Consider the following 26434-nt stretch of genomic DNA (forward strand, 5'->3'; position numbering starts at 1 on the left):
TTGGTCAGAAGAAAAGTGTTCCAAAGATCACTTACTAATAGAAAATCGTGTCTGTCAAGAGAATTTTCACTTTTATTTAAAATGAACTTCATGGGGATATATACATACCATGCACACAGTGGCATATTCTAAGCAGGTAACAGGAAAGAATTAACTGCTGTTTTAAATAAATATAGTTCTTAATTTGTTAATGACATGCAATAATCATCCTCTGTTATGTAGATTGAGTTCATATCAATTTCTTATATTCTTAAAATTGCCAGTTTTTATTTCCTATAGGCTTACTTTTATACTAGAGCAGTGGTTCTTAATTGGGAACATTTTTGCCTGACCCATGCTCCACATGTAGCAATATCTAGAGACATTTTTTGTTTGTCACAACTGGAGAGAAGAAGTTACTGGCATCTAGTGAGTAGAAGCCAGGGATGCTGCTAAACATCCTACATCCATGTACAGGATAGCTCCCTCTGCCAGCACCCACGCAGACTCATCTGGCCCAAAATGCCAGTAGTACTGAGGCTGAGAAACCATGTACTAGAAGCTGCAAGCTTGTCATCCTGCAGGTGTTTTGTTACTCCCACACAGTATTTCTAAGTAATTTTTAAATTAGTTGCCAGTATGCAAATTTCTGGCTTCTGTTGAAAACTTGGTTGATCTGGCAATTCTGGGCCTGTGTTGTAGCAGAGACTCCAGTCTCTACTGTCTCCTACTATCTTATACTCAGCCCAGTGATCCATTTGTTTCCTCATTAGCCCCTTGTAGGTATTTGGGCTTATGTCCTTTTTTAAAAAGTAGGCACAAAGCTAGAATGCTTAACTCAGCTCTGATCCCTCTGTCCTGAGGTTTTCTACTTTGATTTACTTAAACCATTCCTTATTTGTTATCTGCTTTTAACCCCCCTAGAACTTCTCTTTTTCCCCCTTCTCCAAGAGTAGCCATTGACTCAGAAGCCAAGTTTTGCCTGCCCTGACTCAACCCCAAGTCAGCTGGTTAATATTGAAAACAGTAATTTTAAGTGTTAATGATTAAGCAAGTGATTTGAAATTATTTAGCAACTCATAAGTCAGCTCTTCCAGTTCTTTCTTGGGGCTTGTAGGCTGTTGTAGAGATTCTTCTAAATCCTGCTGTAGATTTCTGGTGCTGAGTTTTGTAGTTTCATGGGTGCTACAGAATAAATTAAAGCATTATGAAATAAAATGTCTTTAATTAAAGCATTATGTAAGGCTTAAGGATGGTTTCAACATTTTCATTATTTTATATGTGTGTAAAGGGAAATTTCTAGGTGGAAAACTGGGATAGGAATTAAGAGAGAGGGACCATTAGGATTTAAGAAATAAAACAAAGTTGAGAATAATGGTGATAACTATGCTTTTCTCACCTTTACTTACATACCAGTGGAGGGGTGGTGCTATGAGTTAACTTTTTTAAAGAGTGCTAGATTTTAAAAACCATAGTGACCATGGGGGAGGGGTGCAGGTGGGGGGGGGGGGAAGAAAGGCTGGATTGTTTAGGAGTTTATAGCTTTTATTGTGGCTCTATAGAGATTTTTACCTTCAGTTTCCAAACAAAATAAAAAGTGCTAGAAAAACATTTTTATCATTTTATAGTAAATAAAAATACACATTGGGGCGCCTGGGTGGGTCAGTCAGTTAAGTATCCGACTATTAACCTTAGCTTGTGTCTCAGTCTCAGGGTCATGAGTTCAAGCCCCCCATTGGTTCCATGCTGGGTGTGGAGCCTACTTAAAAAAAATACATATGCATACACACATGCATGCGTGCACACACGTTTGTTTTTCAAAAGTGAAGTGGAAATATTCTTGACTGATGGCTCTAGAACTAGAATTAGAAAAATGATCAGTTTCAAATTGAAGGAATCTAAATATACAATGGTTAAATTTTATTATTCACAATTGCACTATTCTACCAATTTAAATGTGTTGGAGATCTCTGGATTAGTATTCTATAAATACAAAATTGTGATCTCAAAATATATGAGTGGCTGTCCTAAAGGTCCCTCCCAGTGGCATTACTAGGGATGGCAATTTGAGAGCTGCAGGATAACAAGGAGCATCTGAGATTACCTGGGACAGTCATGGACTTCTGATTGCTGCTTCCATTGTACATCCTGGGTGCCCTGACCCTTGTTCTTCACAAAGTCTTCATCCAGCCCAGCCTGCTTCAGGGTGTCTCGATACCGTTGTTCTGCTGCTTTCCTGGCAAGGTCCTGTGGAATGGAAATTAATCTGCTGTAGCTGTCTTGTGAATTACCAGGTAATTTTAAATCACTTGCTTAATCTGTAAATGTCTAAATTTGCTTCCTGCCCCAACCTCCCATTAGTGATGGGCACAGTTGTGCATGAAAATTTCTTAGAGCCTTTTTCAAAGCCTTAAAGTACATAGGTACTACCTGAAAATCTTATTATTAATGTAATTCTCATTTGGTAGGTCTCAGATAAGTATCACAAAGCTGTATATCAAACACTCCAGGAGATGTCAACTGTTGATTTGGGAGCCACAACTTTGAGAAGCAAGGATTTAGGTTTTTGGAAGACCAAGTAAGACTCAGATGAAAAAAAAAATGGACTTAAAAACATTTTAAGATTTAAAAACAACCAGGAATGCCTGGGTGGTACAGTTGGTTAAACATCCAACTCTGGGTTTTGGCTCAGGTAGTGATCTAAGGGTCCTGGGATTGAGCCCTGAGTCTGGCCCTGCACTCGGTGCATAGTCTGTTTGAGATTCTCTCCCTCCCACTGCCGCTCCTGCTTGTGCTTGCTCACTCTCTAAAATAAATACATCTTAAAAAAAAAAAAAAAAAAAAAGATTTAAACCGAACCATCATCAAGAACACTAAATTAGGGCAGCCCGGGTGGCTCAGCGGTTTAGCACCACCTTCAGTCCAGGGCGTGATCCCGGAGACCCAGGATTGAGTCCCACCTCGGGCTCCCTGCATGGAGCCTACTTCTCCCTCTGCCTGTGTCTCTGCCTCTCTTTCTTTGTCTCTCATGAGTAAATAAATAAAATCTTAAAAAAAAAGAACACTAAAATATAAAAAAAAATTACTAAAATATAACAGGAAATAAACTGCACTAGAACACTCTTAACAGAATAGATGGTCTGCATATGGGCCAGAAAAAATTATTTTTTTTGTTTGTTTTAAGCAAAATCACATAGAACACTTTGTATTTTTCCTAAAGTGGTCAAAGATCTGTTGAAATCTGAGAGTGAGCTTTGCTTGAAAAAACTAACATGAAGAAGAAAGGTCATTGTGAGATTTTGAATAATGCAAGTTGCTAACTAAATCCAAGAGTGCAGTGCGTGCACATGTGTGTGAATGTGTGTGTGGTGTGGTATGTATGGGGGTGGGGAGGAGTGGACTCTTCCCAAATACCTAAACAACATACTGGCTGTAAAATGGAGATAATGTTCAGCAGTTGGAATCAGGTCACTAGGAAACGCCAACTTTTGTCTGAAACTGGAGATAAGAGGGATCTACAGAGCCTGATACCACCCAGAAACTAGCAATGGTGGCCTTTCTAAGGCTGTTCAGATAGCTCCACAGCTTCTTTAGGGAGAGGAGATCTCAACTGGGTCCAACTTCCCCTAAACGCCTAGAGAACATCTTAAAATGATTCTTCCATCCTGAAAGCCACTTAATCTGAAAAGGGCTTTCTGGGGTACTTGTGAGCATCCCAATGTCTGGAGGCCCATAAACTTGCCACAGTTCTAGAGGCTGGGAATGTCTGGGGTACCAGCACAGCTGATGATGAGAGATGATGTTAATGAGTTCAAGATCTCACTACCACAGCCAAACTGTCGCTGTGCATGTGGGATCTCACCCTCCCCGTGATTAACACTGAAAGCTAGACTGCAGTGGACACTCCAGGAGCTGAAATAGTTACAGATGCCCCTGTGTCCAGTCTGGGACACTGAAAGCTAGACTGCAGTGGACACTCCAGGAGCTGAAATAGTTACAGATGCCCCTGTGTCCAGTCTGGGACGAAATCAGTCCAAGCAATGTTCACCACTGCACTACTTAATTGGGGGAAAAATGGTGGTTAATAAAATAGGTGCAATTTAGAATCTTTCTGAGCCTCAAGGAAATGTTTACTACCTAGGTATTAAACTGTTGCATCATTTCTAAGAGCCCTTTCATCCTGAAAGAAAATGAATGATGGTTTAGTTTTACCTTGGTAACTTGTTCAAAGAGATAGGGCCTTGTTTGTATTCTCTTCTTCATTTCTTCCAATTCTTTCTTATACTCTTTTGCTCTTTTACGGTCATTGTTCCTGGAATTAACAAGATTTTTAGAATGAATTCTGTCTTTTTCCAATCTGGAATACCCTTCACTCCCAATTAGGCATAGTAATTCCCAAGGACATTGTAAATTCCCAACTGTGCCTAGCAAAACCCTTGATTGTGTGCAGTTACAGGAGTCTTACTCTAATAACTCCATTTTGCCATTTTTTAATGCCAATGATCTGCTGGATCCCCAAATAGGCACCCTTTGACATATGGAGGACACTGACCGATTCTCTTTCAGCTTTGCTTTGAACACCTCCTCCAGGCTTTTATGGGGATCCATGGCTTTTGCACGCAAGGTCACAGATTTAGACATGGCTTGACACTTCTTTTTGTGCATCTCTAACCACTGAGTACTCTCATCTGCTTTGTCCTTTTTTTCAAGTGAACTTCTAAAGAGAGGAGGCAAAAAACATACAGATGACCGACTGACTTGACTATATTTAAAAGCAACCGTGGTAACCTCTTTGGAAAGTGAAATGGTGTTTTCTATGAAGGGGTGATTAACCATAGTACATTTCGGAAAGAATAGGATTCAGAGATTGGCAGATGAAGCTTTCTCAGTACTATGGACACAGTGATTTTCTGCTCTAGGAGAAGTTCATTAATTGAACTGAAAAACCATAGGAATTAAAATATCCTTACACTCAGCTGCCTAGCCTGAGAACAAAATGATATTTAGAGCTACCATTTGCTCAACTACTTACTCTGAACCAAGAGCAGAAAGGAATCAAGTGCTTTATATCCATTATCTTCATAATTGCTCTATGAGGTAAGAACTGTAAGCCGCTCTTTTTATAGGCAATGAGATGGAGATTCAGAGAGGGTAAGCCACTTACTCAAAGCTACCCAGCATGCCAGTGGAAAAGCCAAGATTAGAACCGGATGTCCTGACTCCCAAGCATCTGCCCTTGACCACCATGCTGTGAACGGTGAGCTGGAAGGTACCTTTGGGAATGCAAATCTGCATTTTCACAGAGAACTGAAAACAGGCCTCTTTCCAGGCACAATTTGGGGCTAAGTTACATTTAGTTTGGGTATCATTTGACAAAGTACTCTGGAGAGGTCAAAAGAAAAAACAGTCAAGACTTTTGCATTTGGATATTTATATTCAAATGAACAGATCAGGAAGGAATGCATGAAAGTTGAGTCTGCTATTATATCAAACTCCCCGTTGTTGGGAAGCAGATTTGGACATCCCCTGGAGGGGGGGGGCCAGCTTCTGGCTCATCAGGCCCACCTTACTGGGACCTCAGGATACTGATGCATTCAGCCTTCATTTAGTAGCTCTAAGAAATTTGAGGAAGAAGGGAGTATCTCTTGGATTCTAAATACATTTCTGCCTCCCTGCTGTAGGTCCTAAAGGGCCAAGGAGGTCCCGTGTACTCCTCTGTGGGCCCCACAGGAAAGCACTAAGATGCCAGGCCTCTCCCAGAGCTCAGCTGCCTGTTATTACCATGACCTTTCCTGCTGACTTCAGCTCAGAGGTTAAGTGGAGGAATCTTGCTGGGGTGCTGGCTTGATGAGAACAATACCATGACAGAGTCAGTCAGTTAAAGAATTAAAAAGTAAGGAGCCTCCTGCTTCTCAGCTGACTTCTGATCGTTCCCCAAGGTGATCTCAGAGGATCTCATAACTGTGCGGGGGACGAAGATGCCTTCTCTTTGTGACTGGGTCAGCTACCTGCCATCATGCTTCTCTGAATTCCTGTTCTTGATGGCTTCCTCTTTCATCTGTGGGTCCTCACCCATGTTGTCCTCTCTGGAACCTTCTTTCTTTCCAGCCTTTAGCTAATTCCTCATTCTCCAGAGACCTATTAAAGAAACCCCTGCCCCAGGCTGTCTAGTACCCCCAAGGTTCCCTGTGTTCCCCCACCACTGTACTACTTGCAAAATACGGTAACTTCTTTGCTTTTCTGCACTTCACACTTGATATTAAACTGTAGGTTCCATAAGGTATTTCCAGCCTTAACACTGTGACTGGCATAGAGTAAGTTCCCCATGGATTATTTGCTGAGTGATGGCCAAATGTTCCTCGGCACTACGTGTGGAGGGTTGTATGTATTCTGTCCCGATCAGAGAGTTCCCTTCCACCCCTATAGGTCTGTCTGATAACAGGAGAGGGGGCCCAGAAGGATGATGGGTTTTAGCATCGAGGTCAAGATCCAAGCACCGACCACTGATCGTGATCCTGGGGCAAGAACTCAAGCCTGACCACTCACCTGACTGCAGATTCCCTCTTCCTGGTGGCATCTGTGATGTGCACTGGGAGGGTGTTGGCAGAGAGGGAAGCAAGGCCACTCAGAGACCGACTCCTTGGCAGGGGTGTGGCTGGTGGCTGTGGAGAGTCCTGGAAGAAATGAAGGCTGGTATTGATGGGACAACAGAGTGTGATTAGTTTCTATTATAACTAGGATTCAATTTCAGTGAAAGACTAGTCAAACCAAGAATCTCCCCCCCCCCCCCCGGGATTATGGAAAGATTAATGAGTTCTCAAGTTTATTAGCAGGCCAAGAGTTGGATATGAATCCTGAAGTTTTAAAATCAGAAGAGATGGGCTCTTTAGAATTGATAGAGGGACATGAGCAATTGATCCCAACTCCCTACTTTCTAGCTGCTTTGACTTATTTCTGCAAAATCCCTCTAGAAAAGTTCCCTCTAGGAAGGCAAGGCAGGTAAGATTCTTATGGTCCTAAGTTTATAGGAATTGTGGAGCTCAAAACTGAGCCAGTGTTTAAAAAAAAGAAAATTAGAAAAATGTCATGAGAAATGCCTTCGGTTGAGACCTGGCCTGTATTCTGGGTCCCAGGCCCTGAGCCTCCTGCAGCTGCCTGGGCTCTCACCCTCCTCCCTCCGGATGGAGCGGTGTCACAGGGCCGCTGAGCTCGACGCAGGCTGCCGGTTCTCAGCAAGAAGGGCTTGTTGCACGTCACCTCTCTGGTGTCCCTTCTCTTGGCAGCCCTTCTCTGGAAGGCCTTGTAAAGGGCTTCATAGTCAGGGACGGCGGGATTCACACGAGGCTGGAATCCAAAGTCAGTCTGCAGAAACCCAAGCTTTTCCTTCTGGGTTCGGGCAGCTGTGCGAAGCTGTGGGTCAGTCCGGCTGCCTGAGGAGGCGACCGGGGAGGAGGCCGTCTGGAGCATGTCTAGAGCTCTCATCTGGATGCGAATTTTCCTGAGGAGTTCAGCTTCTGTGGAGAAAAAGTCAGGGTGGTGACAGGTGAGAGGGGACCCCGCCTCATACCTAAAGGTTTGGAGAACGTTCCCTTTCACACACTAGCACTAGTGTGCTGGGCTGACTGACAGCTTTACAGGAATTTTGTGAACCAGGTGGCATCACATGGGAAGCTCTACCCTGGCCAGGAGAGGTAGGCCACGGAAAGTGGCAAACACTACAGATCTGTTTGCTTTTCCTTTTCTGGAGAGCTCGTTCACAAACACTGGCTGGGACACCGCTGCCAGGTGCCCACAGGCCGCACCTCCTGAGCCTTTCTGCACTTCTCCTTCAGAGGCCGAGCTGGAGGGGCCCGCCCTGGGCCCAGGGAAGTCCCCACCAGCCACCCAGAGGCCCACACTGTTGCCCCAGTCATTCTTGCCTGCCTTCTCTGGCCCATCCCAAGTCCTGCGTCTCCTGCTCTTTATCGGTGCTCCTGTCTGGCCTCCCCTCAGCGTCCTTGCAGCTCATCTCTCCCCTGAAGTGTTGTCATAGTGTCCTAGAGATCAACATCCCTTCAGGCCTGTGCCTCCCCCCAGAACCACCTCCACAGCATCCAAGTGACCTTCCTGAGCTGCACGGCTGATCCTGAGCCACCCTACGTAAAGCCCTTCCATAGCTCCCCGGTGCCCTTGCCATGAAGTCCAAATTTCCTCCCAGGGCCCACAAGCCCCCAGGTCTGGCCCGTGCCTGCCTCTCCCTCCCCATTCTCCCTTCTCTCCCATCCCCTATCCCTTGCATGTGTTCAGCTTCCTCTGACCTCCTGGCTGGGTTCACTTTCCTTCCCTCTCCCCTGAATTCAGCACAGCCCGTCCTGCAGGGTCAGTTCGGTGCCCACTTTCCCCGGGGACTGCTCCCACCTTCCCATGCTCCCACTGCCTCACCGAGTCCAAAGTTAGGTTCCTCTGTTCTGTGCTCTGGATGAGAGGTAAGACTTTTGTCCTTGCAGACCACTCACCGCATTTATCATTTTATTCTCTATTATATGTCCTCCTCCCACGTCTACAAACGCCATGCCTGTCTATCCCACGCACAGTAAGTAGCGCCTGGGGCTTGGCACCATACTGATGAGTAAAGCCTGAGTCCTCTCACTGAACCACAGTTCTTGAAATGTGCATCCCCCCCCCCCGCCCCCCCCCCACCCCAGGAGGGACAGGTAGGAGCCTCCCTCAGGGACAGCTGGTGGCGGCACTGGCCTCAGCCGGTTCTTGGGTGTTGCAGGACACACCTGGGGAACGTTGTGCCCCCCCTCACGCCCTGCTCCTGCCTGGGCTCCCCCTTGATCCCCCAGGGCCTGCCCTGAGTATGGCCTGGAGGCCACTCCACCTGAGCAATGAATCTTTCTCCAAGCCAGGCCAGCTGGAGCCTAAGTGCCCCCCCCCCCCCCCCCCCGCCCCCGTACCTCCAGGAAGCCCTGGGCAGGAAGCAGCAAAGTAAGGAAGGATGTCTTTACCCTGGAGCTTGTCCCCGAGGGCTGGCTCCAGAATGGACCTGGAGATCCTTCTGGTGGCCTTCTGCTTGGGGACCTGGGCCTTAGCTGTGGCGGCCACGTCCCCGTGTTTGGCAGCTTCCTTTCTCTGCTCCTCCCTCACGAGGAAGCTGAAGGGCTTCATGGAGGACAGCAGCAGCTCCTTCCTCTTCTGGATCCCCGCCTGCCTGCGGGCCTCGTTGCGCTCCATGACCTCCTGGTACAGGGGCAGGTGGACGTGCGCGGGCACAGGCTGTGCTCGGAACTGACGGTAGCACTCGGCCTCTTCCTGACCCTGCCTCTGGGCCCGCTTCCTCTCCTGCTCAAAGGAAGCAGGAGAGGCCAGCCACTGAGCCTTCTTCTGGGCCTCACGCAGTGTCATGCGGAACGGCCGAGGGACAGTGATGGACGATGCCCAGGAGCTGATGCTTCTGTGCTGCGAAGGAGGCCTGGTGCCTGAGGGTGGCTGGAGCTGACCCTTGGGGACATCGGAGGGAAGGCTGCTCAGGGAGCTGCAGCGCCTTGCGGAGCCACACCTGTGGGGAGAGCAATGAGAGGAAGGCAGGGCAGGCTCTGGAGGCCGGGTCCTCCTCCCGCTCCTCCCCAGTCCTCCCTCCCAGGCGGTGGCAGCTTCTCAGCCTCACTTCACCTTCGCCTCACAGGCCTCTGAACCAGTGCCTCTCAACTCGGCCTCCCTCCTTTCTGTCAGGCCATCTAGTGGGCCGGCCTGTGAGAAAGCCTATTCTCAGAATTGATTCAAGAATTGCCACTTTACTTGGGATACCTGGGTAGCTCAGCAGTTGAGTACCTGATCCAGGAATGCAGGACTCCATCCTGGGACCCTGGGATTACGCCCTCAGCCAAAGGCAGATGCTCAACTGCTGAGCCACCCAGGTGTCCCTAAAGATTTTATTTTTATTTTATTTTATTTTATTATTTTTTTAGATTTTATTTTTTTAAGTAATCTCCAAACCCAGCATGGGGCTTGAACTCACAGCCCCGAGATCAAGAGTCGCACGCTCTACCAGCTGACCCAGCCAGGTGCCCTGCATTCTAATATTTTCATATGGGAGAGAGAACAGTGCATGGGTGCAGAGCAGGTCTTTAGAGTTGGACCCAGGTTCAAATCTTGCTCCGAAAAATTACCAGCCGTGTGACCTTTAGCACAGTTTGCTTGGAACCTCGATTTCCTTATCTGGAGAATGGCAAAAATAATCTACTTATTGGGAAGAGAAAATAATATTAAATATTTTATAAATACAGCGTATATGCATACAGCAGGGCTTGGCCAGGGTAAGAATGGCCTCCCCATTCTCGGAGAGGGAGTGAGGAGTGAGAAAGGCATCCCTTTAATCAATCCCAGGGCTTCCAGTCACCGAGGGTTACTCAAAGTGAATAGTACTGCTGGGTAGGAATCAGAACTTGGTTGGCTCCGAAGGCTGATTCTGAGCTGGAACCTAGGTAAGGGACAACCAGCAGAAGTGATCTCTGCTTTACTGAGGAAGACGATGAGGCCCAGAGTCACGACATGACCTGGCCAGAGTTCTGCACGAAGCAGCCGTTGACCCGCAGGACCTTACCTCGGAGATGGCGGGGAGTGAACCTGTGGCTTCCCCCTGCCTTTGTCTTGGAAGAAACCCTCCAGGTCCTCATCATCTTCGGAGAAGTTCTCACCATTGTCTGGGTCAGATGGATATAGAGATTCCAATAGGCACCACCTGCCTTTCTGCTTCAGTGCCTCCAGGGTCTCAGAAAAGCTCCCAGTTGAGTCAGAAGAATCAGAAACTGTCTCCTCCTCTGGGCTGAGGAAGTCATCAAGTTTGCCCGCCCTAGGCAAAACCAGCCCATCCCCAGAGAGCTCGTCATCTGTCTCCGTGTCTGAGGAAGATTTGGGGGGAAATGCCTAAAATGAAATAGAATAGACTGTGGATCAACTATAATTTTAAAATTACTCAAAATGTAACTGTTAATTTCACTTTGAATAAATCTCTGTATATTAGGGACCAGGAAGGAAGAAAAATAAGATGTGTTCCTTGCTTTAAAGAAATTTCACAAATTGGTATGTGAGGTGTGCTTGGTTGAAGGGCAGGAAAGGGAAACAGCTAACGTTGGTTCCCTACCTCATGTGCAGTGAGCGTTTACACAATACCCACTCTGCATCATTCATTCTGCCCCCTGCACTCCCAGAATCCCACCTATGATCTTGGTCACACTCTAGGCCTTGCCCTATTTGAGTTTTACCTACTTGTTGCCAGTCTTCTTTTTCGTTTTTCCTATCTACACCTGTGCTTTCCTCATAGTCTACCTACTATCCACCTTGTCACTAGGAGTGAATAACTAACTGGACAATGTGCTCTAGCTGAAAGGACAATGTCGTAGAAGGTGGGTCTAAATACTCCATTTAGGAAATATGTATTTGGTGCCCAATATGTACTGGACATTAGGCTGAGAACAAGTCAAACAAGGCCTCTAGTCATGAAGCTTACGTTTTAGTGAGAGGGAGACAGGCAATATAAAATGATAGTAAATTCAGCGAAAGCTATATATAAATTGTGAGATTATACAGTGATGGAGTGGTTTGGGGAAGCTTTTCTGTAGATAAAACCCATCAGATAAAGGAATGGATCTATAATCAGAGTTGGGTTTATTAATTCGTTGGAGAACACCATGAAAAATTATAGGGAACTTGCGGGTTGGGGCGGTAAGGGTGGGGACTTTCAGTAGGGGGGTGATGGAGGGGCTTTATCTAGGGTTGGCTTGTCCTGAATGATTCTGAGGAGGAGAGTGGATCCTCCCGGATGGATGCTGTCATGAAGAAGGCACATTCGCAGTTTAGTAAGTGAGTGAGTGAGCAGTTTTTATTCAAAAGGTAACCAGAACAAGGTGGGGCTGGTAAGTAACTGATAGATAAGCATCACCATTTAGAAGGGGGCTTAGTCTCTTGGCAGGTATGCCGTGGCCCTGTGCGAAACGTTGTTTTCTGCTGATCTGGCTTTTGGCCTTATATGTGTCTATTGCAGTCTGAATTGTACTTTCTCAGTCTGGGCTGATTTTTACTTTCTCACCGTGGAGGAGTTTTGGACTGACACCTGATTAATGAGAGGGGGCCAGCCTCTCTAAGATCTGGGGTAAGAGGGTCCTGGGTTCAAGGAAAAGCTAATGCAAAGGCCTTGATGCAGGAACAAACTTGGCTCTTGGAGAGGTAGAAGGAGGGCCAGTGTGGCTGGGGACAGCGGTATGAGATATCCTTAGAGAAGCAGTTGTGGGGCCAGGACTGGCCTGGAGAAGATGACTGGTTGCATCTGGAAATCAGGGGAACAGGCCTCCAGGTGACACTGGGCGATGGTTCTACTGGGTTCTCTAAGGTCCAGCTCTAATACTGAAAAGAACACTGGATTCTGAATCAAAGATACATATGTGCTCCAGCCCCTGCTCTGCTACTGAGGAGCCTGTGATCTTCGGAGATTTTTTAAAAAATGACTTTATTGAGAGATAATTTGGACACCATACAATTCATACAATTCACTTACTGAAAGAGTACAATTCAGTGGGTTTTAGTATATTCACAGAGCTGTGCAATCATCACCGCCATCAATCTTAGAGCATTTTAATCGCCCCCAAAGAAAGCCGTCACCAGCTAGCAGCGCCTCCCCATTTTGCCCAGTCCTTCCAATCTTCCCTCCCCGCCAGCCCGAAGCAACCACCAGTCTACTTTCTGTTATGGATTCTGCGGCAGATTTCTTAATCTCTCTGTGCCTCAGTTTTCCTTCTTACAAAATGGGGACACCAATCGTACTATCAGTCCTAGGGTGGTTGACAGCATAAGCGAACGCCGAGGCCCGTCGCTGCGGTTCTACGAAGGGCCCCACACGGACGCCGCCGATCTCGATCCCACGCCCCTTCGCGACACGCCCCTGCCGTCAGTCTCCAAGGCAACGTCAAACAGTTTCCTCTCTTAAAGATTCCTTTCCGGGGCGCAGACCTAATTCCTCTCCTTGTCTTTTCTCTCCTCACCTGACGACTCCATTGAGCGCCGCCGGAGGCTTCCACGGGCCTCCGGATGGTCATGTTCCTCGCGGGGCAGAGACGGAAACCACCGGGACAGCGCCGTGCTACGCGCCGGCTACGGTGGCGGCACTAGCTACGCGTCGGGTTCCGCCCCTTTTTCCAGCCGTGGCCTCCGATTGGCTCCCAGGCGGACGCCTGAACCCGTCCCCCTTCTCAGGGAGCCTCCCTCTAATCCTTCCCGCCCAAGTTGGCAAGGTCGTTTTCTGATTGGCTTACTTCTTGCGCGTTCTATTTCCGGCTCGGAGGCCGGGGCCGAAGCAGCCAGGGATTGGAGAGCTCTGCTCCGGAAGTGCCGGAAGAGGCGGGCTTAAAGGTGCGCCGAGTAGGTTGCGGGTCCGCACCATGGCGGCCCGGCTGGCTGTGAGCCGGTGGAGGGCTCCGCCTGCAGCTGCTGGGCCAGGCCCACTGCTCTCCTGCCGGAGGTGGTCGGGCGCCAGAGCAGACGCGGTGTACGATGTGGTGGTGTCGGGCGGAGGCCTGGTGGGCGCCGCCATGGCCTGTGCCTTGGGTAAGAGCATCTCCCGGCAGGCAGTGGCGGGGAGCGGGGCCGTGGAGGACCAGTGAGGACGCCGGGAGCTCTGAGCCCCTCGGGTCTTTCCCCCGCCCAGAGGAGCCCCAGGCGAGCGTTCGGTCCTTCCGGGTTCCGAAGGGTCAAAAGTGGGAGGGTCCTTAGGAGTCATCCTAAATCCCGCCCATTGTTATTTAGGAATGGGCACTGTTGGAAGGAATCAGGCATTGTATCGGGCTAGGCATTTTCTTCTTAAAAATAGCTTTTGAGATATAATTGCATACCACAAGGTTCACCCATTTAAGGCGTACAATTTAATGGTTTTTGGTATATTTACAGGTTGTACATCCATACCACCACCATAAACTTTTAGAACATTTTTATCAGCTTCTAAAAGAAACAGGAACAAATTAGCAGTCCCTGCCCATTTACCCCCAGAGCTCCTCAGCCCTAGGCAACCACTCATGAACTTTTTGTCTTTTTAGATTTGCTTTTTCCCCATTTCCATATACTTGGATTCTGCTTAATGTTTTAAAGGTTCATCCAAGTTGTAGCATGTGCCAGTACTTTTTACAAACTAATTCTTTATCCTTTATTTAATCTTGAGGCCACAATGAATCTTGCTTATTAAATATTCCATTTTTCTGCTGAACAGGATTTGTAATTTTTAGTGACTTAATAGTTTAAAGATTAGAAATATCTGGTGTCTAAATATTTCATTCTTCCTTTCCAAAGGGAATTCTACTGGCTCATTGTGAGTTTTGCCATTATTTGCTTCTTTGCACATAGCAGGTTTTGGACAGTTAAGAGATACCTTATGGTCATGGGCAGAGCGGTTCACATGGCTGAAATGGTGGGATATGTTACTGCTTAGGATTTTGTGTGCTCTGAGAAGTTTCTATCCTAAGGGCTAAAGAATTAATCTGTCACTTTTCTTGGAAATGAGAAAGGGAAGAAATTCTGATTTTCCCAATATGATATAAAATGTTGAATTTTTATTTTTATTTTTTTTAGGATATGATATTCACTTTCATGACAAGAAAATCCTGTTGCTAGAAGCAGGTCCAAAGAAAGTATGGGAGAAGTTGCCAGAAACTTACAGCAACAGAGTCAGTTCCATTTCCCCTGGCTCTGCAACCCTTCTCAGTAGTGAGTAGATCTTTCATAGAACCAGACTCTTGTCTTTCTTGGCTTTCAGTGTGTCCCATCCGGCAGTCTCTAGAGCATCTGTTGAGGAGGGGCCTGAGGATGGGGAGGAGGGGTTGGTAATCTAGTGCATCCTTGAAGATGAGGACCCCTGACACAATTAAATTGTCATCTTCCAGTCTGAGGAAGACCTCCTTGGGACATGCGGGCTCATCATGCAGACTTTGTGATGTTGGGTCATTATGAATTGATGGAATTGAAACTATATGAACTAATTATGGCCATTCACTTCTAGTATGAGCACCCTCTTTATTCCCAGAGTCAGCCCTCTTGGGACCTAGGGAGTTCGCATGCCAAATGCTTTTGGAGTGTAGATCAATGTGTGCACATGGAACCCATTAGAAAACTGTCTTTAGGTCTCTGCCAAATGTTATTCCCCCAGGCTATCCTATCCAGAACTACCCTGTCAAAAATTAGACTCTTCCATCATTCTTTAGCCCCTTATACTGCTTTCTTTCTTTCTTTCTTTTTTTTTTTTTTTAAAGATTTTATTTATTCATAAGAGACACACACACAGAGAGAGAGAGAGAGGCAGACACAAGCAGGCTCCTCACAGGGAGCCCGACGTGGGACTCGATCCCAGGTGTCCAGGATCAGGCCCTGGGCCAAAGGTGTCGCTAAACCGCTGAGCCACCCAGACTGCCCTATTTTTCTTTATAACACTTACTACTACCTGACAATGTATTATGTATTCATTTTTTTACTATCTCTCCCAGAATTTTAGGTGGAGATAGGCTGGAACTTTGTTTGGTTCCATACTTTGTGCTCAGTACCTAGAACTGTCTGATACATAGTAGGTGTGCGATAAATATGACCGCACTGAATGAATCTGTTTAATGCGATGGGGTTTTAAAAAGAGTTAAAAGACTATCTTTTTTTCTTTTTAAAGATTTTATTTTTAAGTACTCTCTACACCCCTTGTGGGGCTCAAATTCATGACCCCAAGACCACAGTTGCTATACCCTTCCAACTGAGCCAGTCAGGCACCCCCCCTAAAAATAGTTTTTTTTTTTTTTTTCCAAAAATAGTTTTTATCCAGAGCGTCTATAACTTCTATAGGATGATGAAAAATAATAACGGGTTTGGTTTCCTTTTTTATTTTCCCTAACTTTAATGTGATTTGGTTTAAATATTTGTGGTGAGAAGGGGCAGAGAGAATCTCAAGCAGATTCCCCACTGAGCACAGAGCCCAACACCAGGCTCGATATCACAACCCTGAGATCACAACCTGAGCTGAAACCCAAGAATTGGATGCTTAACTGACTGTGTGACCCAGGCAACCCCAGATTTGGCTTTTTGATTATGAAAGCTGCGTCTTTTCACGCTATAGAACCTGAATCAGGGAACAGAGTATCTTAACCCCTAGCATCAAACAGGAGGAAATGGAGAGCATGTTTCTGTCATTGGAGAACACTGAAAACAATGTCTTACTTCAAAGGTTGGGAGAGAAAAGGAAAGCCCAGGAGAGATGCGGTCCCGTGAGGCTGCTCTGGCCTATATGTAGATCCTTTCTTTTGTAGGTTTTGGTGCCTGGGACCACATCTGCAACATGAGATACAGAGCCTTTCGGCGAATGCAGGTGCCTCCTTTTCACTTTTGGCAAGATGTCTTGGTCATTCATATTGTCCATGTCTTGGAATCCATATTTTCTGTGGGAAAGTGGGAAGTTCCCAGTCTAAGGAAGTGGGGGGAAGCATTCTTTTTTTTTTTTTTTTTTTTTTAGATTTTATTTGTTCACGAGAGACACAGAGAGAGAAGTAGAGACATAGGCAGAGGGAGAAACAGGCTCCCTGCAGGGAGCCTGATGCAGGATTCTATCCCAGGACCCAAGGTCACACCCTGGGCTGAAGGCAGACACTCAACTGCTGAGCCACTGGGCAGGGGTGGGGGGGCTCATTCTCAAGAAAATTTTCTCCTCACCTTCTATCTCCTACCAAAGGAACTGACACTGTGAATTAGGTTTCTCTCACTTGGGGAGCAGTACTGTGTTTGATTGGAGCAATAAATTTTCTCTTCCTTGGGTTGTGATACAGACTTGCCCTTTTTGTTTCCAGGTGTGGGATGCCTGCTCAGAGGCTCTGATAATGTTCGATAAGGATAATCTGGATGACATGGGTTACATAGTGGAGAATGATGTCATAATGCGTGCTCTCACTAAGCAGCTGGAGGCGGCATCAGGTGAGGCACCCACTTCTTACACTTTCCTTTTACTCTGGAAGGTGAAGTGCTTTGGAATTTTTCTAGGACTTACTGAAAAACGGAATCCCTTTTACAGAGACTGAATAACCCCATAAAAAAACCCTCTGATGGATATCTTAGGGTTTTTTTTTTCTAAGTTTTATTCAGATATAATTTTTTAAAAGATTTTATTTATTTATTCATGAGAGACACAGAAAGAGAGAAGCAGAGACATAGAGAAAGAAGCAGGCTCCACGCAGGGAGCCCAATGTGGGACTCAATCCTCGGGCTCCAGGATCACGACCTGAGCCAAAGGCAGACACTTAACCACTGAGCCATCCAGGCATCCCCAGATATAATTTATATTCCATAAAATTCAGCCATTTTAAGTGTATAATTCAGTGATTTTTTAATGTATTTAGTTCTGCCACTGTCACAATATCATTTTAGAACATTTCTGTCACCTCAAAAAGAAATCTCATGTCCATTTACAGCCATTCCCCATTCCTTCCCCAACCCCTGGCACCACTGATCTATTTTGAGTCTCAGGATTTGCCTGTTCTGCACATTTCATACAGATCGAATCACATATAATCTTTTGTATCTACTTCTCTCACTGAATATATCTTTGAGATTCATTCATGTTGCAGCCTGTTATTAGTAATCCATTGTTGTTGTTGTTTTTTAAAGATTTTATTTATTTATTCATGAGAGACAGAGAGAGAGGCAGAGACAGAGCCAGAGGGAGAAGCAGGTTCCACGCAGGGAGCCTGATGTGGGACTCGATCCTGGGTCTGCAGGATCAGGCCCTGGACTGAAGGCAGCGCTAAACCGCTGAGCCACCTGGGCTGCCCTAATCCATTCTTTTTTTATTGCCAAATAGTATTCCATTGTGTGGATACCCTACATTTTGTTTACCCATTCATTAGTTGATGGACATTTGGATTGTCCCCCACTTTTTGGCAATTGTGAATAATGCTGTGAACACCTGTGTACATATTTTTGTGGGGAAATAGGTTTCATTTCTTCTGAGTGGATAGTTAAGGAGTAACTTGCTGGGTTCTATATTCTATGTTTAACATTTTTAGAAACTGAACTTTTTCAAAGAGGTTACACCATTTCACTTTCTCTCCAATAATATATAAGGGTTCCAATTTCTCCATATCTTTGCCAACATTTATTTTTCCTTTTCCTTTTTTTTTTTTTTTTTTTTTTTTTTAGTATTTTATTTATTTATTCATGAGAGACAGAGACAGAGAGAGGCAGAGGGAGAAGCCGGCTCCATGCCGGAAGCCTGATGTGGGACTCGATCCCAGGACTCCAAGATCACGCCCTGAGCCAAAGGCAGATGCTCAACCACTGAGCCACCCAGGCGTCCCTCCTCTTCATTTTTTATTGAAGCCATCCTAGTGACTGAAATGGTATCTCATGGTATTTGACTGTATTTCCCTTCTTTTCCTGTGCTTATTGGCCATTTGGAGAAATGACTATTCAGAATCTTTTGCCCATTTAAAAACTAAATCATCTTTTTCTTTCTGAGTTAGAAGAGTTCTTTTTTCTGAATATTAATTCCTTTTCAGATATATGATTTGCAAATATCTGAGGGTTCTCATGAGAGAAAAATTAGAAGGAACTTAAATGCCTTCTGATACGGGATAGTAATTTATCCATGTAATGAACTTATGTGCAACTTTTTTTTCCTCAAAGATTTTATTTTTTTAAAGTAATCTCTATATCCAGTGTGGGGCCCAAACTTATAACCCTGAGATCAGGAGTCCCGTGTTCTACCGACTGGGCCAGCCAAACACCCCAATTATGTGCACCTTTTTTTTTTTTTTTTTTTTAAGATTTTACATATTCATGAGAGACAGAGAGAGAGGGAGGCAGAGACACAGGCAGAGGGAGAAGCAGGCTCCATTGCAGGAAGCCTGACATGGGACTGGATCCCAGGTCTCCAGGATCATGTCCTGGGCTGAAGGCAGGCGCTAAACTGCTGAGCCACCCAGGGATCCCTTATGTGCAACTTTTAAGGATAATGTAGCCACTTAGAAACATGTCCCATAACACATTGGGGAAAAAAACATGCGTCATATCTTACGTGTGCACATACATCTATACGCATAGGAAATATCTGCAAAGCTGTATGGAAAAGCTTCAACAGTTGCCTCTGAAGGGTGATTGATATGATAAAGGGTGATTTTTCCATCCCTTTTAAATCTTTGTTGTTCAGACTTTATAGGCATATTGTTGTTGTATTTTTTTTGGCATATCATTTTAATGATCAGAAAAGTAAAATGATTTCCAGTGGCAATAAAAATCTTATGGGATTCCCACCCTATTGATTCTGAATGCACGTGGAGTCACCTAGGCACAGAGTGAAACTAGAAGAGCAGGAGTGTGGGGATGAGAAGAATCCCTGGTGCAGGCTGGTAATTCAGTGAGAGCTGAAATTTTTTTTTGGCACTGACTCATCCCTGTAGCTCTGTCATGTATCAGCTCTCAGACTATAGCATTAATTATAGTAGTTATTTTTTAGATCTTACTTTCCTTGTTTAGGAGTAAATGATAAGAGACCGCTGTCCTGAGAGCTCACTTTAGATTTAGTTACGGCTTTTTCCTCAGCCTGTGTGGGCTGCCTTTCTAATGTTTTGTTTTCTCTCTTCTGACCTCCTAGACCGTGTGACGGTTCTCTACAGGAGCAAAGCAGTCGGCTATACCTGGCCTTATCCATTTACCATGGCAGACTCCAGCCCTTGGGTTCATATTACCCTAGGTGATGGCAGCACCCTCCAGACTAAATTGTTGGTAGTTGAAAATTCTTATTTTGCCAGGGGTCTTGCATATCCATAGCTTATCCTAGACTCTGGGGCCTTTTAGTTTTAGATCTAAGCTATAATTTTTGGCAAAGCTTTTGGTTATAAGGATGAGTACCCATTTAGGCCGACTCCGGTTATGGTTGTCTTGTAAAACCTATATAGGAAGCAACCTCCTGGACCACCTTAGGTGTTGAAATAAAAGAAACTTGGCCTGTCGGGGACAGGAACAGAAGTTGAGGTTTTTCTCTTCCTCGCAGGAGTCCTGTAGTCACTTTGTCTCCTTGCATTTCTCACGTCTCTTTCTCTGCTCACCACCTTCCCCTTTTACGTGGCAGCCATTCGTAACTTTCTATCAGGACTCTTCAGCCCCAGTACCTGCCTTATTAATTTCTAGTTCAGATGTCAATAGATTTGGCCAAGTTAACCTATGGCTGGCACCTCATGGGGGCAGATGTCCAGCTTTGGTCTATTAGCTGACATTGGGGTCACCTATGTGAGGCTACCCCTTCCAAGAGCTGCGAGTGAAGTGGCTATGATATAAAGTTGCCTGCCACAGATGAGCTTGTGAATAATTGGAACTAGAGAAAACTAACGAAGGCAGAGAAAAACTGGAACAGTTCCATGTATTAAGTTATAAGACTTAACAGACTCTTGTTTCCATGCAGGTTGGTGCAGATGGTCACAACTCAGGAGTGCGGCAGGCTGCGGGGATTCAGAATGTCAGCTGGAACTATGATCAGTCTGCAGTTGTGGCCACTCTGCATTTATCAGAGGTAAGATCCTGAGCCCACCATCTGGGGACCATGCTTGTGTTCAGTGGGTACTGAATTCTTTTCATGAGAACTCTTCCTTTCTCTATTGTAGGCCACAGAAAACAATGTAGCTTGGCAGAGATTTCTTCCCTCTGGGCCCATTGCTCTGCTCCCGGTAAGAAGTCCTTCTGGCTGGGCACCCCCGGTGGTGCAGCGGTTTAGTGCCGCCTGCAGCCCGGGGTCTGATCCTGGAGACCCAGGATGGAGTCCCACGTCAGGCTCCCTGCATGGAGCCCGTTTCTCCCTCTGCCTGTGTCTCTGCCTCTCAGTCTCTCTCTGAATAAATAAATTTGAAAAATTATTAAAAAAAAAAAAAAAAGTCCTTCTGGCTAAACATGTCCAGACTTCTTCCTTTTAGAGCTTCACTTCCTCTCAACGTTTTTCTGGTTTCTAGGGAGTATGCCCAGGCTAATTTTGTTTTCCCTTACTTCTTTTGTGCTTGAGAGCTCCCAAGAACAGAAGCCTTGCCCTTAGTACTGATATTTTGTTCTGGGTTTTTTTTTTTTTTTTTTTAATTTTTATTTATTTATGACAGTCAAAGAGAGAGAGAGGCAGAGACACAGGCAGAGGGAGAAGCAGGCTCCATGCACCGGGAGCCGGATGTGGTTTTCGATCCCGGGTCTCCAGGATTGCGCCCTGGGCCAAAGGCAGGCGCCAAACCGCTGCGCCACCCAGGGATCCCCTGTTCTGGGGTTTTTTTGAGATTTATTTCAGACAGTGTGTGCAAGTGGAGGGAGGGGCAGAGGGAGAGAATCTCAAGCAGACTTCCTGCTGAGCATGAAGCCCCATGTGGGGCTTGATCTCATGACCCTGAGATCATGACCCAAGCTGAAATCTTAACTGACTCTGCCACCTGGGTGCCCCAGTATTGATGTTCTTTTGACATAGCTCTCAGACACTTTGAGTTCCTTGGTCTGGTCCACATCCCATGAACACGCAGCAGAGCTCGTCAGCATGGATGAAGAAAAGTTTGTGGATGCCATTAACTCTGCCTTTGTGAGTATGAACTTGTCTAGCTGATGATGTGTTGTAGGGTAGATACAGATAGGTGGTTTTGATGAAGGAAAAAGGAATAACAGATCAGCTGCCCCTTTCTAACTATAGGACTTGGTCTGGGTTACATGGAGGGAAGGGCATTCAGGGAAATGCAGACAATGGAAATGAATAATTTCTGTGCTTATTTGAGGGTTTGTGGGCTGCTGTTTTGCTGACTGAAACAACTGCCTGGGCAGTAGTTAGCATTGACCTTTTTTTTTGAAGCTATTAATACCTGGCTAATTTTGAATAGCTATACTAGGTTCGAAGTACCTGAACCTTTGAAGCCTGATTGATTAAAAATGTTCTGAGAGGAGCTGAGCACATTTTAGCAGGGAGCTTAAGAGAAAGTTCTATAGATAGACATGAGTTCAGTACTGGTTCTTCCTGTTAATCTCCTAGAAAATGGAAGTGTATCACAAGTCTCTCCAGGTTTAATAATAACAGTAATAATAATAAAAGTTTAAAGACTTTTAAAATGACAGAATTGATATAAGACGTTTGGAGCATACCTAGTACATTATAGGTGGTCAAGAAATGGTAATGATTATTCTGGAATAGACACAGCCTTTAATAATATTGGCACCTGGGGATCCCTGGGTGGCTCAGCAGTTTAGTGCCTGCCTTCAGCCCAGGGCGTGATCCCGGGGTCCTGGGATTGATCTTAAAATCTTAAAAAAAAAAAATATATATATATATATATATATATATATGTTGGCACCAGTATTTTGTTTTTTTGGTTTCTTTTGGTTTTTTTGCACCAGTATTTTTGGAACTTAAACACTATATTTCTCGAAGTTCACTAATAGTAAATCAGTAACATTTACTGAGTTTATGGTTTGCCATATACAGGTGAAAAGTTTTACCTGTTTGTATTTAATGCAAACCGTTGAGGAGGGTACTGTTATCATACTTGTTTAGAGTTCTGTTACTTGCTCAAGGTGATAGAGCTAGTGGTATAGCCAGGTTTGGAAGTGAGGCTGACCCTTGAGCCTGTGGTGGTTTTTGTTTTAAAGATTTTATTTATTTATTCATGAAAGAGAGAGAGGCAGAGACACAGGCAGAGGGAGAAGCAGGCTCCATGCAGGGAGCCCGATGGAGGACTCCATCCCAGGTTTCCAGGATCACACCCTGGGCCAAAGGCAGCGTTAAACCGCTGAGCCACCCGGGCTGCCCTGTTTTTGTTTTTTAAAAGAATAAATTAATTAATTAATTTTATTTATTTATTTTTATTTTATTTATTTTATTTTATTTTATTTTTTATTTTTTATTTTATTTTATTTTTTATTTTATTTTATTTATTTTATTTATTTTTTTATTTTATTTTATTTTATATTTTATTTTATTTTATTTTATATTTTATTTTATTTATTTATTTATTTTATTTTATTTATTTATTTTATTTTATTTATTTTATTTTTTTATTTTATTTTATTTTTTTATTTTTTTATTTATTTTATTTTATTTTATTTATTTTATTTTTTTATTTATTTTATTTTATTTTATTTATTTTTATTTTATTTTTTTTATTTTATTTTTTTATTTATTTTATTTTATTTATTTTATTTTATTTTATTTATTTTATTTTATTTTATTATTTTATTTTATGAGAGACACAGAGAGAGGGAGAGGCAGAGACACAGGCAGAGGGAGAAGTAGGCTCCATGCAAGGAGCCCAACGTGGGACTTGATCCCAGATCTCCAGGATCACGTCCTGGGATGAAGGCAGTGCTAAACTGCTGAGCCACCGGAGCTGCCCAGATTTTATTTATTTGAGAGAGAGCATATGAGGAGAGGGAGAAGCAGACTCCTTTGCTGAGCAGGGAGCCCTATGAAAGTATTCATAGGATGTTCGTGGAAGCACAGGGGAGGATTTGGAGGGAGGTTCATAGCTTCTGGATGCTCTGAGGGATTATCCTGGTGGATTAGAAGAACATTCTATGTAGAAGGGGGAGTGCCAGGGGTAAGAGGACGTGGTAGAATGAGCTACCCTGTGGCTGCTGTATGTTTTTTGAGGGGGTTAAGGTGAAGTGAAAGCAGAAGGTCAGAGGTAGGCAGGGGCAGTTCATGAATGGTTTGGCTTGATCCTAAAAGCTGTGGAGAAGGATAAGAAGTTGTGTTTTGCATTTATTTAAGGGGGCTTGTCACCTGTGGTTAGATCATTTTAGGCAGGTTAGGTACTATTAACACTTGGTCGTAGATATAAAATGGGTTTTCTTGCTGATTTAATTCCCTGTTATTCACTGATGACTTTTCACCATTTGTGGCTGATGCTACTCAGTGGAGTGATGCTAACCACACAGACTTCATCGACTCGGCTGGTGCCATGCTGCAATATGCTGTTGCCTTTCTGAAGCCTACTAAGGTCTCAGCTCGCCAGCTGCCACCAAGTGTAGCCAGAGTGGACGCCAAAAGCCGAGTGCTATTTCCACTTGGGTTGGGACATGCTGCTGAGTACGTCCGGCCACGGCTGGCACTCATTGGGTAAGATGACAGCAAAGCAAGGCTGCTCTTCTCACTCTGCTGCAGGAGGCCACACCTGAACTCTACTTTCTTTTTAGGGATGCGGCCCACAGAGTCCATCCACTTGCAGGACAAGGTGTCAACATGGGCTTTGGGGATGTCTCCAGCTTAGTCCATCACCTCAGTGCTGCAGCCTTCAATGGGAAGGACTTAGGTAAGGATTCAGGTACCTCCGAGAATTATCAGAGGTCATGAAGTTAGGGAAGATGCTTGATATATAGAGGGGGAATGCCCCCTCTATAGCCAGATGTGGTAGACATAAATGTGTCTGGTTTGTTAGGAAACAACTTCACTATAAGAAATACCTTTCCTCTTTCCTCCAGGCTCTATGAGCCACCTCACAGGTTATGAAACAGATAGACAGCGTCACAACACTGCTCTTCTGGCTGCTACTGACCTACTAAAAAGGCTCTATTCCACCAGTGCCACTCCACTTGTGCTGCTCAGGACATGGGGCTTGCAGGCCACAAACGCAGTATCTCCACTCAAAGTAAGGTGCTCATGGTTCTCCCAAAAGTCTTGCTCACTGAGGATTGATTTTGCCAATGACTTTTAATTTCTCTGAATTAATTTTCTTGGCTGTAAAATTATCTTTTTCTGAATACCTCCCCCATTGATTATGAGCAAAAAAGTCTTTTGCTGGGCTTGTGGGTGCTAGAGTCCACATCTAAGGACTTAAAGTAGTGAATAAGAACTTTTAAAGATAAAGATGCTTGGGAGGCTCAGTTGGTTAAGCGTCCAACTCTTGATTTTGGCTCAGGTCATGATCTTGGGGTCATGAGATCGAGCCTTGCATTGGGTGCTGCACTCAGTGCAGAGTCTGCTTGTCGTCCCCCTCCCACACACACCAAATAAATGAAATCCTGGGGGGAGGAAGGGGGATATGTTTTAGATTGCTTGGCCAGCTTCTTTCCTGAGAAACTTCCATTCAAAGACACTTTTCGAGGGACTCTTGAGCATCTATCTGGGACTTTTGCTAATAAGTTTTTGCTTTAATCACTTTGGATATTTTATTTTAAATAGGCTCCGCTCCCAGCATTGAGCCCAGTGTGGGGCTTGAACTCAACCCTGAGATCAAGACCTAAGCTCAGATCAAGAGTTGAATGCTTAACCAATTGAGCCAGTCAGGCACCCCCGGATATTTTATTTTAAAATGTTTTCTTCATTTACCCTTACACTTTACAGTGCAGAGTATCACTCACTTTATTTCATTTTTCTCCAGGAACAGATTATGGCCTTTGCAAGCAAATGAATGCTCCTCTTCTGAACATAATGTTGAACAAAAATGAACATCTTTTATTTTCAAGATTTAATAAATTTACTTTACATTAGAATTCTCTAGTATCTTTTTCTGTTCTGCTTAATGGGCCTGTGGAGCCCAAATAATGAGTGATAGATAATTTACTGTTAGGAGGGCAAATCAATCAAGCTAACAAAAAATCCCAAAGGAAGATTATTATGATTTGGTTGAAAAGACTTTTTATTACTAAAGAAAAATTACTAAGGTGCTGTCTTGTTCATTTTTGGGAGAGGATTTATAGAAGATTTATAAAAGAAGATTTCTAAAGTTGCTATCAATGTGAAACTGATATTTACATAGCATATTTTATGTGAACCTCATGGTAACCACAAGAGAAAAATATAGTAAATACACAAAAGAAAATGAGAAATGAATTTAAACATAACAGTAAAGAAAGCCATCAAACCACAAGGATAGAGAAGAACAGAACTACATAAACAGGCAGAAAACAATGAACAAAATGGCAGTAAGTATATGCTTACCAATAATTAAATGGAAATGGACCAAATTTGTCAACCAAAACAGAGTGGATAAAAAACAACACTCATCTACCTACTACTGTCTACAAGAGACACTTCAGAAGGACATACCCAGACTGAAATTGGAAGGGATAGAAAAAGATATTCCATAGAAATGAAAAGAAAGCTGGATTAGCTATACTCCAGTCAGACCTTAAAGACTAATAATTAAAGAAAAGGGCATTATATAAAGGAGTCAATCCAGCAAGAAGGTATAACATACAAGCACTCAACATAGGAGCACCAAAGTATATAAAGCAAATACTAACAGACCTAAAAGGAGATACTGAAAGCAATACAGTAACAGGAAACTTTAATATTCTACTCATCAATGGATAGATCATTCAGACGAAAAAAAAAAAAAAAAAAAAAAAACACTGGACTTAAGACCACATGGACTTAACAGACATATTCAGAACATTCCATATAAAAGCAGAATACATACATACTCTTCTCAATGTACAAATAACATTCTCTAAAACAAAT

The 26434-nt window shown here is 44.3% G+C and overlaps 2 protein-coding genes across 2 annotated transcripts; one reads left to right on the plus strand and one right to left on the minus strand.

The window, feature by feature from the left end:
* Positions 1-52: 52 nt before the first annotated feature.
* FAM161B (FAM161 centrosomal protein B) lies at positions 53-13241 on the minus strand. Its single transcript, XM_026008566.2, has 9 exons — positions 12999-13241; positions 10565-10887; positions 8970-9520; positions 7147-7493; positions 6526-6653; positions 4532-4696; positions 4192-4291; positions 2084-2226; positions 53-1164 (listed from the first exon to the last, which is right to left on the minus strand). The coding sequence occupies exons 1-9, from the start codon at positions 13050-13052 to the stop codon at positions 1026-1028; spliced, it is 1950 nt and encodes a 649-aa protein (XP_025864351.2). The 5' UTR covers positions 13053-13241; the 3' UTR covers positions 53-1025.
* Positions 13242-13320: 79 nt separating this feature from the next.
* Positions 13321-25464, plus strand: COQ6 (coenzyme Q6, monooxygenase). The gene is made up of 12 exons (XM_026008569.2): positions 13321-13560; positions 14575-14709; positions 16287-16345; positions 16821-16944; positions 19619-19749; positions 20426-20533; positions 20625-20687; positions 21461-21568; positions 23889-24091; positions 24169-24284; positions 24454-24620; positions 25353-25464. The coding sequence occupies exons 1-12, from the start codon at positions 13395-13397 to the stop codon at positions 25380-25382; spliced, it is 1410 nt and encodes a 469-aa protein (XP_025864354.1). The 5' UTR covers positions 13321-13394; the 3' UTR covers positions 25383-25464.
* Positions 25465-26434: the final 970 nt, after the last annotated feature.

This window comes from Vulpes vulpes, chromosome 6 (genome assembly GCF_048418805.1).
Source record: "Vulpes vulpes isolate BD-2025 chromosome 6, VulVul3, whole genome shotgun sequence".
NCBI lineage: Eukaryota > Metazoa > Chordata > Mammalia > Carnivora > Canidae > Vulpes > Vulpes vulpes.